At 30.4% G+C, this 12952-nt stretch overlaps 1 protein-coding gene across 3 annotated transcripts; it reads left to right on the plus strand.

Annotated features, from left to right (window-relative positions):
* The first annotated feature begins 5988 nt into the window (after positions 1-5988).
* On the plus strand, positions 5989-12746 carry LOC18046753. 3 transcript variants are annotated; one of them, XM_024189114.1, is made up of 9 exons: positions 5989-6118; positions 6249-6351; positions 6459-6551; positions 7284-7389; positions 8536-8718; positions 10624-11112; positions 11259-11342; positions 11495-11572; positions 12406-12746. In XM_024189114.1, the coding sequence occupies exons 3-8, from the start codon at positions 6504-6506 to the stop codon at positions 11557-11559; spliced, it is 975 nt and encodes a 324-aa protein (XP_024044882.1). In that variant the 5' UTR covers positions 5989-6118; positions 6249-6351; positions 6459-6503; the 3' UTR covers positions 11560-11572; positions 12406-12746. The 3 variants fall into 3 exon arrangements, 2 of the variants coding, with proteins under 2 accessions (XP_024044882.1, XP_006442058.1); XR_002906559.1 differs by lacking the exon at positions 6249-6351 and having other exon boundaries at positions 11463-11572; XM_006441995.2 differs by lacking the exon at positions 6249-6351.
* The last annotated feature ends 206 nt before the right edge of the window (positions 12747-12952 follow it).

Genomic DNA, 12952 nt, shown 5'->3' on the forward strand with positions numbered 1-12952 from the left:
GCATACATTTACTATAATCCATTTCAAATTTTCAATTCAAAAGGATTCAGTAAAATACAGTGTGAGCGGCACCAAACACACCCGGACCATAAGTAGACAAGCTACAAGGGTTAAAGGAATTTAGGGATGGGCCAGGGAGAATTTGGGCTTGGTATCTTTCTATTTGCCTTTATTTTTCATTTGCCGGATAAAAATGTACGTTTTGGTGATGATGATGATGATGATTATTGTTATTAGGATAGGGTTATTTGTATTCTAAATATTATTTTGAATATTTTATTACTCTGTATATTCATATACTAATTAAAAAAATTAAATTTTACTTTCCACATTCCTTAAAATTTTAAAAATATCCTTATTTAAATTATTTAAGTTATTGAACTTTAATTACTTAAAACACAAATAAAACTATTCAGCACACTAATTTTAAGAGATTTAGCATATACTTACAACAATATAACTAGTCAAATTGTAAAAAAATTATCTAACTGCTTATTTATGTTCAATATTGAATTTTACACCCAAAATAACTTGTAATGAGAACATAATAATAAAAAAAATCCATAAATACCACAAAAAAAGAAAAAGAAAAAGAAGGAGAAGAAGACAAAGAGATGAATGAGAGGGGCCGAAGCAAAAAAAAAAAAAAAACTCTTTTACAATACTTTTTTTTCATTTTATAATAAAAAATCCATAAATACCACCAAAAAAAGAAAAAGAAAAAGAAAAAGAAGGAGAAGAAGAAGACAAAGAGATGAATGAGAGGGGCCAAAGCCAAAAAAAGAAAAACTCTTTTACAATACTTTTGTTTCATTTTATTTTTTTCAAAAATAAAAAGTACCACACTAACTTTTTAATTAAAATTCTTCTCGAAACTGATTTAACCATTGTTCATTTAAAATTAATTAAGAAGTTGAAATATAAAAGTTTTGGAGTTTAAAATATGAGAATTATAAATTGAATAAAGAGTGTGCTTTAGAAGTGTTCAAAATAATGATATACAATCGATTTATAATAAATTGTTGTTAATGGTAATTTATATGATGGATGTTTTTGTAATGTATATTTTATAAAAATTAGAGTGTTCAAAGTAATTTTTATAGTGTAAATAGCCCGAACCTTGTTGTTATTATAATTATTTGTTACTATTATTGTTATTGTTGTTATTGTTATTATTATTATTATTAAAATGTTATATTATAAAATAGAAATAATCATCTTGATTTTTCAGTTTCTCTTAAGGAAAGTGTAACACGCCAACAATATCTTGTTTTATACTTTTCATTTTTTAATATAATAGAAATATCTTTTGATTCTCTACCCAAATAAAAACAGGGCAAAATAAATTGTGTTGTAAAATGTAATTTATGTACTTATTGTGCAATAACATTTTGAAAATATTGTAACAAATATTTTATGATAAATTTGATCAAAATTCAAAATTTAAAGTAAATCATTAAATAAATATTTTAATAGTACAAAAATAAAAATTATTAAGAAAATAATTATTTGTATATTTAACACATTATATTAAGTTATTTTGTTGATGCTTGTTTATTTTATTTTAAAAAAAATTATCTACTATAATAAAATATAATTTTAAAAAAATTGTACAACTATACATAATGCGACTATTAAAAATTCATGAAAAAGAATATAGTAAACGCATAGTCATTATTTTTCTTCAAAAAATTATCTTACACGTTTTTTCTATTTTTTATTTTTAGATATTAATTTCAAATTACCGTACCGAATACATTTTAAAATTCATAAAGAATTAATAAATTCTACATTCAAAGAGAAACTCATAAATTTCCTTTGACAAAAAAACAAAAGGCTCTAAATTTCTAAGTAGAATTTATCCTTATTTGATGGCATAAGAAATTCTTTTAGCATTTAAGCGATTTCTTATTGGATATCTACTAATTGATATCGGTAAGCTGTTCTAATTGGCTTAGATCCTAGGGATGTTCGTGTTTTTTTCTCAATCATTTATTTAGGTAGCGTCTGTTTTTTTTTTTTAAAGTCTGAATTAGTTTCAATTTGACTGAAGTCTACATGGGTCTAAGTAGCATTTGTCTTAATGACATTTTTTTTTATATTTTATATATGAATATAAGTGGTATTTTATTTATTTTTATAAATCACAAATATCTGAAATATGGTTATTTCATATTTATACCCTTGTAACTGTATATATATACTTGTTATAAATTTTATGAGTTAGATACATGCACATTACAATTAAAATCAAGCATTTGTAGACTTAGGTAGTAATTGAGCTTTAAATAAAAATATTATTACATTGCTCCAAATGCAAAAGTTAATCAAATTTACTATAATGATAATTTTTTTTTAAAAGACAAGAAAATAAATTAGATCCTTTAGAAAGTTGATTATGTTAGTTGATCTCGTATTTGTTGCATGAAGATTTGATCTGTTGGTCCAAAGATTACCTAGTGGTGGCATTGGAAAATTATGTCTTGAATCATGAACTGATTCTGTCAAGACTCTTGAATCATGAACTGATTCTGTCAAGACTCTTGAATCATGTGCTGCTCCTTCACATCCAACAACAATGTATTTAAATATCATGTCTAAGTCAAAAATTGCCATGACATTTTGTGAACATTCCCTTCTTCCACGACCTCTATATGGCTCTTACTTATTTATTGGAATACGTGTATGAATGAGGGTTTCATCTATTGCACCAATAGCACCCTACACAAGCAAATATTATTAATATGAGAAATATATTTATCATTGAAAAAATTAATTTACCTTAAATATTTCCAATATCATGTGATTAGTTATGCCACTTAAATCATCATAGAATGAAGGAGGAGTAATAATTTCTTTCGAGAACTTCATCATGGCTACTAAGACCTCATCAAGTATTTGTGCATTGTTTGATGTTGAAAAATATCTCTTACAAGCCGATTACGAAGATTGTAACTAATTATCATCAAGATCATTGCCATTTTTTGTTCAACAAACACATGTTTGTTAGGCTATAGCCATTTTTACTTTCAAGAATTGACATAATAAATAAACCCATTCGTCTTCATCCATATTAATTCATAACATGTAGTAGATGGTCCGTTTAAAAGCTCTTTAGTAAAATTTGAACCTGTAATTTTTTAAGCTAGCACTCTTTCAATATTTACCCGCATTAATAAATCAAGTATCAATATAATCAATCATTTCCATAACAATTTCTTAACCTTGTATGTTTTACCATCACCTCTTTCACTTAGAGTTTCCATAGAAATATCTAAAAAAAGAAAAAAGAACCACAAATAACAATATCTAAATTTTTTGTACTACGTCGTCATTTAACTAATACAAGAACATGACAATTTATAAAGAAATAATAATAAGCTTGTGAAAAAGTAAATAAATAAATAAAATTAACATAATCATTAAATCACCATATAATATGTTTCAAAGAAAACATATTGTCAAAATTCAACAAGCGTACTAAAAAACTTTAGGTTCAAGAGATGTCAATTTAAATAAAAGAGGTTCCCACCCTATTTTGCTAAATTTTGAATCCACCATATTCATTCTTTGTCACTCTCCATCTTCATTTGCACTTCTCTGTATTTCGTCTTGTTGCATACTGTGTTGATTGCTAAATAAGACAGGGGATCTTGAATAGGTAAAATCTTTCGTAAAATTGTAATATAATCTTTAAATTGAGGGTCCTTCATCATCAGTCTTCTCTAGCACCTCTACTAAGTTTTTTACTTCTTCACGAGTTTCATCAATTTTCCTTTCCTTTTGGTTTTGCTTAGAATGGTTGATCTTAGATGTAATCTAATGCAGGTGTTATAGGTCCATTATCATCATCCTCTACTTTGATTGGAGTTTCATTATGCACAAGTGTTTCCAGTATCGATGACAAAATTTTCACTTCTGGTAAGTCATTCATACTAAAACTCCATGTCATAGACCTAATATCTAAAACTCTTAAGAATGAAGTCTTTAATTCATCAGCATTAGCTAAAAGCTTATATGAAACTATTTAGCATCCGGATATTTTTGTTTAACAAGGAAAAAACAATTAACACCTATATATTATAACACCTTATTACAAACTCATTCTAATAAGTAAAATAATTAATATGTTACTTTTATGTATTCTTCTCATCTTTCATGTAGTCAGTCAAATGTTTGGGTCATGAGATTGTAACCATGTCTTGCTAGTGTTGTCATCTTGATCTATGTTCAAATTTTTTTCCCCATATAATCCCAATCATTTTTAATTTTCTTTTTTCTTTTGTTTTAGCCTTCTACTAGGTTTGTTAAATATTTCTTTTCCAATTCGAACCCAAGCACCTGGCTCTAAATTTCCTCTAGAACTAAATTCGTTTTTCATCTCAATGAGACAAAGATCACTTAATTGCTTTCTTTCGACAAGATCACTCCAATTTGCTCTACAAACTCTAACATTTTCTGTCATCTATGATTGAGTCAAATCATATACATGTTATAATTAGCACTGAAAATAGAAATCAATTATGCTAATGGTTATTAACTTCTTTAATGTAGACAGTCTTGTCCTCTATTTCTTGAAACTAAAAACAAATGTTGACAATAAGATTGATATCCACGATAACAATCACCTAACATTTCAAATTTCTTAAATCTAAAAGTTGCAGCATATGCTAAATCAAATCAAACAATACTCAAGTATAGTATATATACGCAATCGCAACACACAAGTCAGTTAAGTTATACACATCTTGCACTTCTTTATCATTAACATTAAGTTACAAAAATAATTTTGTACTCAAGAATTTATTGCATGATACATAAAACCACAATAGAAAGATATATGTAGTTTTATCTCTATTTATCAGCCAACCTTTCTACATCCAAATAAAATTATGTCAAGTATGAGATAAAATATATAAAAGAATATTTATAAATCTGTAATATATATATATTTATATGGAAATTTGTAATATATATATATATGTGTGTGTGCATGTGTGTACACACACACACACACCCCTCCTTAAGAATGAAGATTCAACATTTGCTATGCTTGAAGAAAAAAATTATTCTAGTGTTAAAAGAATAAAAAACAAAGTATATGGAAAATATGTATATTTAATATGGATATTTTTGAAATATAATATTTATTTCTTATTCAGACATTTCCTCTTTAGATAAAAGTCACATAACTTTCTTTTATATTCAGATGTAAATATCTAAGAATCAGACATAAATTACAAAAAAACAAATAAATAAATTGAAAAAACACTTGAAATTAACAAATTTTCATACTTATAAACGAATGTAATTTTCGTAATTTGGAATTTATATTATTATTTAGAAAGTATCAATTACATTTGATATTTTTTTCTTTATAATAACAATGTAAAAATATATCAGAATCTGATGTTTGTGGGAATCTTTATATATATATATATATTAAGAAGAAAACAGAAAGTCCGTATAGACAAGCTCAAAAATTTACTTTTATTTAATAATATAATGGAGTTATATACCCTTTTTTCTATTTCTGTATAAAAATGGAATAGAATACCCACGCTACTCCAATAAGCACTTTCAACATTGTTAAAGGCATTAGCTTAATGGTCAAAAGCCATGTTCAACCATATCGATGCCATCAACTCAGTCGTGGGATGCTTGACACCCATGAACCATGATTGTGAGAATAAATTTCAAAAAAATAAAAAAAATAAAAAAGGCTACATTAGATTTGACAGTAAAGAATGGGCTTGGGGTGATAAATCCGAATTTTTTATATTCTTTGACATCTGTTTTGGGATTGTGGGCATTGGCATCGTTGACCAACATTTGACCCCCAATCGAATAAAACGATCGGATGGTAAAGATATCCCTATCAATGACCGGATGGGTCCCACGTCAGCCTAACTCCACGTGTCACATTTTCATAAAACGACACTATTTGATCTAGTAAAAGAAAGCAAAGCATTAAGCAATAACAACAATTTGATCACAACTCAAAAGCATTTCTTCCACTATATCCATATATAAATATATAAACCAGACCAAGGTTCGGTTTCTCTCTCATCAGGAGTCTCAGGGTTTCGCGCAGATTTAGCACGAACGCGAATTTTAGGTAGCATTAAAATTAATTTTCAATTTTATATTTCCTTATTTAAAAAAAATAAAGATTTCTTCTTTTTATCTTTTTTTCTTCAATTTGTCTCTTATTGATTTAATTTAATAACATATATGAATATTTTTAGGGTTTCTTTTATGGTAACTTGTTGTGATCACGGCGTTTTGTTGATCATCTATTATAACTGAATCACTCAACTGAAGAAGTATTTAAATGACTGGGCTGATTGGGTGATTTGAATTTTTATAATTTCATTTCCTTTTTTGGGTTTGGTTTATCACTGAAGCCAGTTTAGTCTGTCAAGAATATATTTGTTTCATTGAATTTCCCTCTGCAGTTGCAGTTTTGCATGTAAAGTATTGCATTTGTTTCGAGCCTCAAGATGTCGACTGGACCAGCGAGGAGGGTCTCACGTCAAGATATACAACTCGTAAGATGAATTTTACTGCCGGAGTATCAAATATCTATCGACTTATATGAATCAAAATTTCATGCCATCTTTTAGCAAATTAAGAATATTGAATTCTGTTGGCTTTAAACTTTAAATAAAAGGAGTTAATTTAGCAACCGCTTCCAACTATATATAACAGTTGTAGGTCCATCAAGAGTTGAAGATCCTTGCTCTAGTTTCTTCCTGTTATATCAACAGAAAAATTATGAGAATGGTCCTGTACTGGATCTTTGGTTGGTTCAGTTCCGGGTAGAAATTGGAGCATATCTTATAACAATTAAACCAAAAGTTTTCCCAGGTTTCCCTCTTCTGTGAAATACTCTTTTGCTTTTGACTTGGACTCACAATTCAAAGCTGAGTACAGTTTCTTTTCACACACTGTTTCGCATATGGTGAGATTGCAGCATGTCGTTTATTGGTAATTGCGCTCTTGAACTGTGTTGTTCTCTTGGAAGCTTTTCTTTTTGAATTACTGGAAATTTGAAATTAGAAAAGCAGTTTAGTTTAAAATGTAGGAGATTGAAACCCAGATACGTGAGGCTGGTCTTAGATCATAGACATTAGAAGCTGAATGGTCATAGTTAACAAACATTTGGTAGAATAAATCTTAAGTTATGCCTCTCTTAAGGCTTTTCTTGTCGTATTAAAAGAAGTTGGTGGCCTGATTTTCATAATGTTTTTAAATTGTGGTTTGCGGATATGTGATTTCAGGTGCAAAATCTTATAGAACGATGTCTTCAATTGTATATGAACCAGAAGGAAGTTGTGGAAACTCTACTGGCTCAGGCAAAAATAGAGCCTGGTTTTACAGAACTTGGTAATTGATCAATTCTATCTGATCTTGGATCTGACCTCCATTTTGATGTGATTTAAAATTAATGCTATGATATATTAACGTAGTTATCAACTTTAATGTATGGGTTCAGCCCTGAACTTGTTTAAAATTTGTTTCTGTTTTGGTTGTTGCTGATCTGATGAACTAACGTGAATGAAACATTAGCTTTTCATAATCTGTTCATGGTTGGATTTAGTATTGATGTCAAAGATACCGCTGTACCAATGTTTTCCTTATTATTTCTCATTGCATTGGGTGATTAGTTTGTGTGGACATTTGGTTTTTGGTTTTAACATTTTTTGTCTTTAGGTAGCATGCCGTTGCAATCATACCATTGTTTACTTTGTTAGGGCCTTAGTGGTCCTCATTGCTTGTAAGACTTATCATCTGGTTCTTAAAAATGCATCTTTCTTTCTTACATAATGTTTCCAAATAAAGGGTTGACTAATTGAGTGATATAATGAATGTTATTGGCTTAACAATGTTCAAGTTTTCTAAATAGGGAATAAACAGATTGAAGGCGATCAAATTTCATATTTGGACAATGATTTTTTTTATGTTATATAGTTTTCAAGACCTTTCATGTATTACATGGCCAATTATTTTTGGATGGAAAGTCACTTTTCTTAATCACTTTTCATTGTAATGAAGAGGGTTCTGTTACTAGGAAAAGCTCAGAAGGAAGTTACTTAATTCTCTAGTCATAGAATGTCACCTGTTGCGTAAAACATACAAATCTCTCAAGTTTGCTTTCATTTGCAGTTGGATGATCTTTTAAGTTACTGTTGAGCCAGAAGCAAGAAATGGCTTAAAGTATCTTAGGGTGTTAGTTGAAACCTGAAAGTATTTGTTACGGCATTGAGGGAGTTCTTGCATGATTGCATCTTTATTCTGTGGATGCTGCAAACATGGACATCCTGCATCATCAGTTAATAAGTTAGATCAAAGCTGTGAAGCCACTGGGTTCAGTGCTTTTTGCAATGGATTTGTACATATAATTTGTGATGCTGAGGCTGATTTCATTTTTGTGCTGCAGTTAAAAAAGTTGTGTCTAAATTTTGTGTTTATCTGATGTTTTATATTTCTTTTTCTTTTCACATGTTTGAATTTTTTTTTATTACTTTCCAGTTTGGCAAAAACTCGAAGAAGAGAATCAAGACTTCTTCAAGGCATATTATTTGAGATTGATGTTGAAGCACCAAATTGTTGAATTTAATGAACTGCTTGAGCAACAAGTGCAGTTGATGCGTCAAATTCATCCAACCAGTGGCTCTTCCATACCTACTTCTAATGGTTCTCATATCCCACCATGTAAGACTGCTTTCACCTAGCTGCACATGTTTATTGTTTCTGATTCATGATGGGCTTGCTTCATAGCAGGAACATTGTTTATTTGTTTATCTTGTTTGTTTGTGCTCTTATCTGTGGTTATAGGCCAGCATGGCCTCATGGCATTTTAGATTCATTTGTTTTTTTGGGTCATGTTCATGGACTTTGAAGGTAACTTTTGTCATATTTTCTTCTCAATAGTGTCCTTATAGTAAACCTCATTTTTTTATTAGGTGTTCCCCAAAGGAAAAAAACTAAAAAAATCATTTTATAAAAATAAGTAAAATAAAATAAAAAGCAGAAGAAGAACAAAAGCAGAAATGATCACATGACATTATTTTAGTTCCTATCTCTCAGGTTTAGCTACAGTTATGTTACTTTCTATGCTTCCCATAAATCTGAGGTACTTCTCTTTTTAGAGAAATTAGAAGTTTATTTCTTGCCTTGCAAGGATTAACAACAGTTGGTTTTACGTGCTATTTTTTTTTTCCCATGAATTGTCGATAGTCTTCTTCCATAGTAATTAGAAGTTTGAGTACAAGTTAATAGATCCACTAAGAAAACAAAAAGGTCATCGGTCTCATACAGCCATAGCTCTTCTTCTTTTTCCTTTCTTCTGTCGCGTAAATTATTTCATGGGTTCAATTATGTAGGATTTACTTGAGGTTCTCTAAAAGCTACTTCTATGGTTCATTGTCTTCTCATTTAATTGAAATTACGTCATTCATGTAAGCACTAATTTAAACTGACATTCTCGTTATTATCTTCAGCTGCAGTCAATTAGTATTATTTTTTTTTTCCAAAAGGAGAAATATAGCCAGGGCCTTAGTGTTGTTTTTGTTAAATATAGCAAGGTCCAAAAAATTTTAAATATTGACCAATATGTCCATAATTTTTCTATAGTGACATAAAATTCCATTCTATTAAATTCAGTCCAACATGGTTAATAAAATATGATATGCACACGACGATTTCAGAGGAGTGCAAAAGATGTTTTTCACTCTTTCAGATTCAGTTAATTTTATTACCTTTTATTAAAATTAGAAGGAATCTAATCTACTTATTTTCCTATCCCCAGAAAAAAAAAAATTCTAGTATTTGATGTATATACTTTTTCCCTTAATAAACTGATGATTTCTTTCTTTGCAAATTTTTTTTTTGGTATTTTCTGTTTGGCACCTACCATTTTTCTATCACAAACTGAAAGCTGTATTGAAAATGGTCAATGGCTTGCCACTACTTATGATTGGTGTTCATTTATGTAAGAATATCATGGATGTTGAGTGATGACAGCTGGGTTCCTTTCCTAAAAGAAGTGAACAATATGGAAAGATTCTACCAGTTACTTTTGTTGTAAAAGAGGAGTTCCATTAATGGTAGAGAAGATAATTTTACAAGTAAACAAATAAACAAAATAGCAGCCTTGTCATTTAGTTATTTTTGTTGAATGGGTTGATAAAGATATCGTGGTGCTTTTTCCTTTTTTGAATTGTTAGTTTTTTGAAACCTGATTTTCACGGACATCTACTTGAAACCTCACAATGTGCTTTTACTAGAAAAGTAACCAAATTGTTAAACTATATAATGCATTGGTTATTGGACATTGAGATAGCTGCTCAAGAACAAAAAGTAATAGTTGTGGGAGAATACAATATTAGTTTAAAGTTCTTGCCTCCATGGATGTCTCCTGAGCTTTTGCCATTAAATTAAAATTAATGTGTTTAAATTTCCCAGTGAATAGTGATGGAACTTCTTGGAGTTTTCCTGGTAGTGCACAGATTATCTTGTGATCAAAACTTTCTTAAAACCATGTATACCGTTCAGAACATGTAATGGCTTGTTATTTCTTGTCAAAATGGTAACTAATATCGGTTTTTTTTTTAACAGTGCCCTCAAATTCAGCCTGCTATCCCTCAGAGCATACTGGACCCGCTTTAAAGCCAGAAAACATGAACCATGCAGTTGGTTCCGGTTTACCTAATACATTTACCAATGGAGGATCATCATTACACACAGGTTTGCACCCTGCTGTTGAAATGTCTGCTCCAATGCGCAGAATTGATGCGCCGCCAAACATGCTTTCAGCGCAGAGCTCAAATGTTGGCCTGATTCAAGGGGTGAATGGTGTAATGATCAAACAAGAAGGGGGATATTCTGGAAATTCTGCTTACATATTTGGTGCTGATGGGAATGTCTTGGAAACACGTCCGTCAATTGCAGATGCATCTGTTGCGTCTTTCAGCAGTGTTGAGTCCACTTCTCAATCCCTAAATGAACCTCTTCTAGATGCAGACAGTTCTACATTTGGATTTTTAGGTCAGATTCCTCGAAACTTCAGCCTCTCAGATTTAACAGCCGACTTTTCTCAGAGTTCAGGTTTGTATCTGTCTGCTACATTTTTCTTATATAACTTGGTGCAACTCAATTGTTGGTCTTGTGCACAAGAAGGCATATGTTCTGGAGCATTATTTACAAATTAGGGATGTTCTAATAGGGGTGAATTTCACTTATAATATCTGCAGATATACTGGAGAGCTATCCGAGGTCACCTTTCCTAGCAACAGACACTGAAAACTTCTTGGATTCTCGTGAAAGAGAACACCAAGGTCAGTTGCCTCCTCTGCCCTAAATCATTTCCTCCCACCCCACTCTCCTCTTTTCCTTGGTGCAGGCTCACTTTCTCTTTCCCTATTATTTACAATGTAAATGTTTGCTACATTATAAAGAGGGTCCATGACTTGAGGGCTTGGCTTTCTAGGAGATAATAAAAGATTGGACACTATATCAGAAGGCTTAAGCTTTGAGGATTTTGGCAGTGAGTAATTCGTACAAATTGGTAAGTCTGTTTTTTCTGCTCAACATTTTATGTTAGTTTCTTTGGTTCTGTTGGTTAAGGTATGGTAGTTCATTGGCATACAATGATTTGCTAGACTGTTTCATATTTTAGCTGGATGTGGGTGGTATACCTTAGTGTATGACATTTGCCATGTGCTATTGGTATCTCTCTCTCTTTTTTTTTAGGTTCATGTGATGTAGAATAAGAGATGATCTGAATTTAGTTTTATAGGGTCTTACAATTATCATTAAATTAAGTCAATTGTTTAAGTAATATTTAATTTTCCTTAATTGGTTTTCTTATTTCAGGAGGTTCTTTGTGCACTTGAAATTAAATTTCTTATTATTTTAAGTGGTGTTTTATTTAGAGTTTGGTCACTATAAATATGACCTGCCTTGTTTCTCATATTGAGGCAGACTTTGATGTATTGATGATTGAATGAAATCATGATTGACACAGCATGCCTTCTAAAATTCAAGTTAGTCCAACTTTGCTTAGTTGTTTGATGCTCCAGCTCTAGTGTGTGTTTATGTATATATATTGGTGTGTAATGGATATTTAATGAACAATGGCAGATCTTCATCTACTTTTTGTCAAAAAAGGTAAAAATAATATTCTTTTGTGAAATATTGAAATTATTGAAAAGAATAATCTTCCTGCCTGTGATTTTTCCTTTCATTTTGTACCCAAAAATAGAAGGGAATGGATTCCAATACCCTTTTTTCAGGGAAATATTTCAATACTGATGTTGATGCAAATGAGGTTTCTTCAGAAAATCATCACTGCTAGCTCATTATTGAACTCACTTCCCTCTTGTATTTTCTTCGCCGCAGGTTCAACTTGAACCCTTGGGTCGGAGGGTTTTGTATATAAACATTTTACAACTGGAGAAGCTTCAGTCGAAACTTGAATTTGTTGATAACATTTGGTGTGTAAAAGTTGTCTGACATCATTATGTAGTGAGCAGAATTGACATAAGGATTGTGGAGAAATAGTAAGTAGTGAATAATTCACCTCACAGTAATGTTTGGTTTGCATTTTTGTTTTGTTTTTGCCTTTTCAATACTAATGTCTTTAGGTGATGATAGGAATTCCTTGTTAGTGATCTCTCTTTTCAAGCTTGTGATAAGAACAAAGATTGGCACTTTGTTGGTGTTTAAAGTTTCTTGCATTATTTTTATTGTTATTAATTGTGCTATTAATTGGTGGTATGATAGACTACATATCAAAGTGTGAAGAAAGTTGGTGCCAATTTGGGGACTACATCAAAGTGTCAAGAAAGTGAGATCACAATTTTTGACATAATTTTGTTATACTTTTCTAGAAAATTTGTATTACCTACTGCAATTCAATTATAAGTAAATAATTTTAATATATGAC

The sequence above is a fragment of the Citrus clementina genome, unplaced genomic scaffold (genome assembly GCF_000493195.1).
Source record: "Citrus clementina cultivar Clemenules unplaced genomic scaffold, Citrus_clementina_v1.0 scaffold_3, whole genome shotgun sequence".
NCBI classification, from domain to species: domain Eukaryota; kingdom Viridiplantae; phylum Streptophyta; class Magnoliopsida; order Sapindales; family Rutaceae; genus Citrus; species Citrus x clementina.

What these genes read in the sequence shown, in the direction of transcription:
- LOC18046753 (XM_024189114.1), top strand. Translation starts at nt 6,504, where the DNA reads ATGTCGACTGGACCAGCGAGGAGGGTCTCACGTCAAGATATACAACTC. An exon ending in GCCTGGTTTTACAGAACTTG is followed by an intron (nt 7,390 to 8,535) that starts GTAATTGATCAA and finishes ATTACTTTCCAG; the next exon opens with TTTGGCAAAAACTCGAAGAA. An exon ending in TGGTTCTCATATCCCACCAT is followed by an intron (nt 8,719 to 10,623) that starts GTAAGACTGCTT and finishes TTTTTTTAACAG; the next exon opens with TGCCCTCAAATTCAGCCTGC.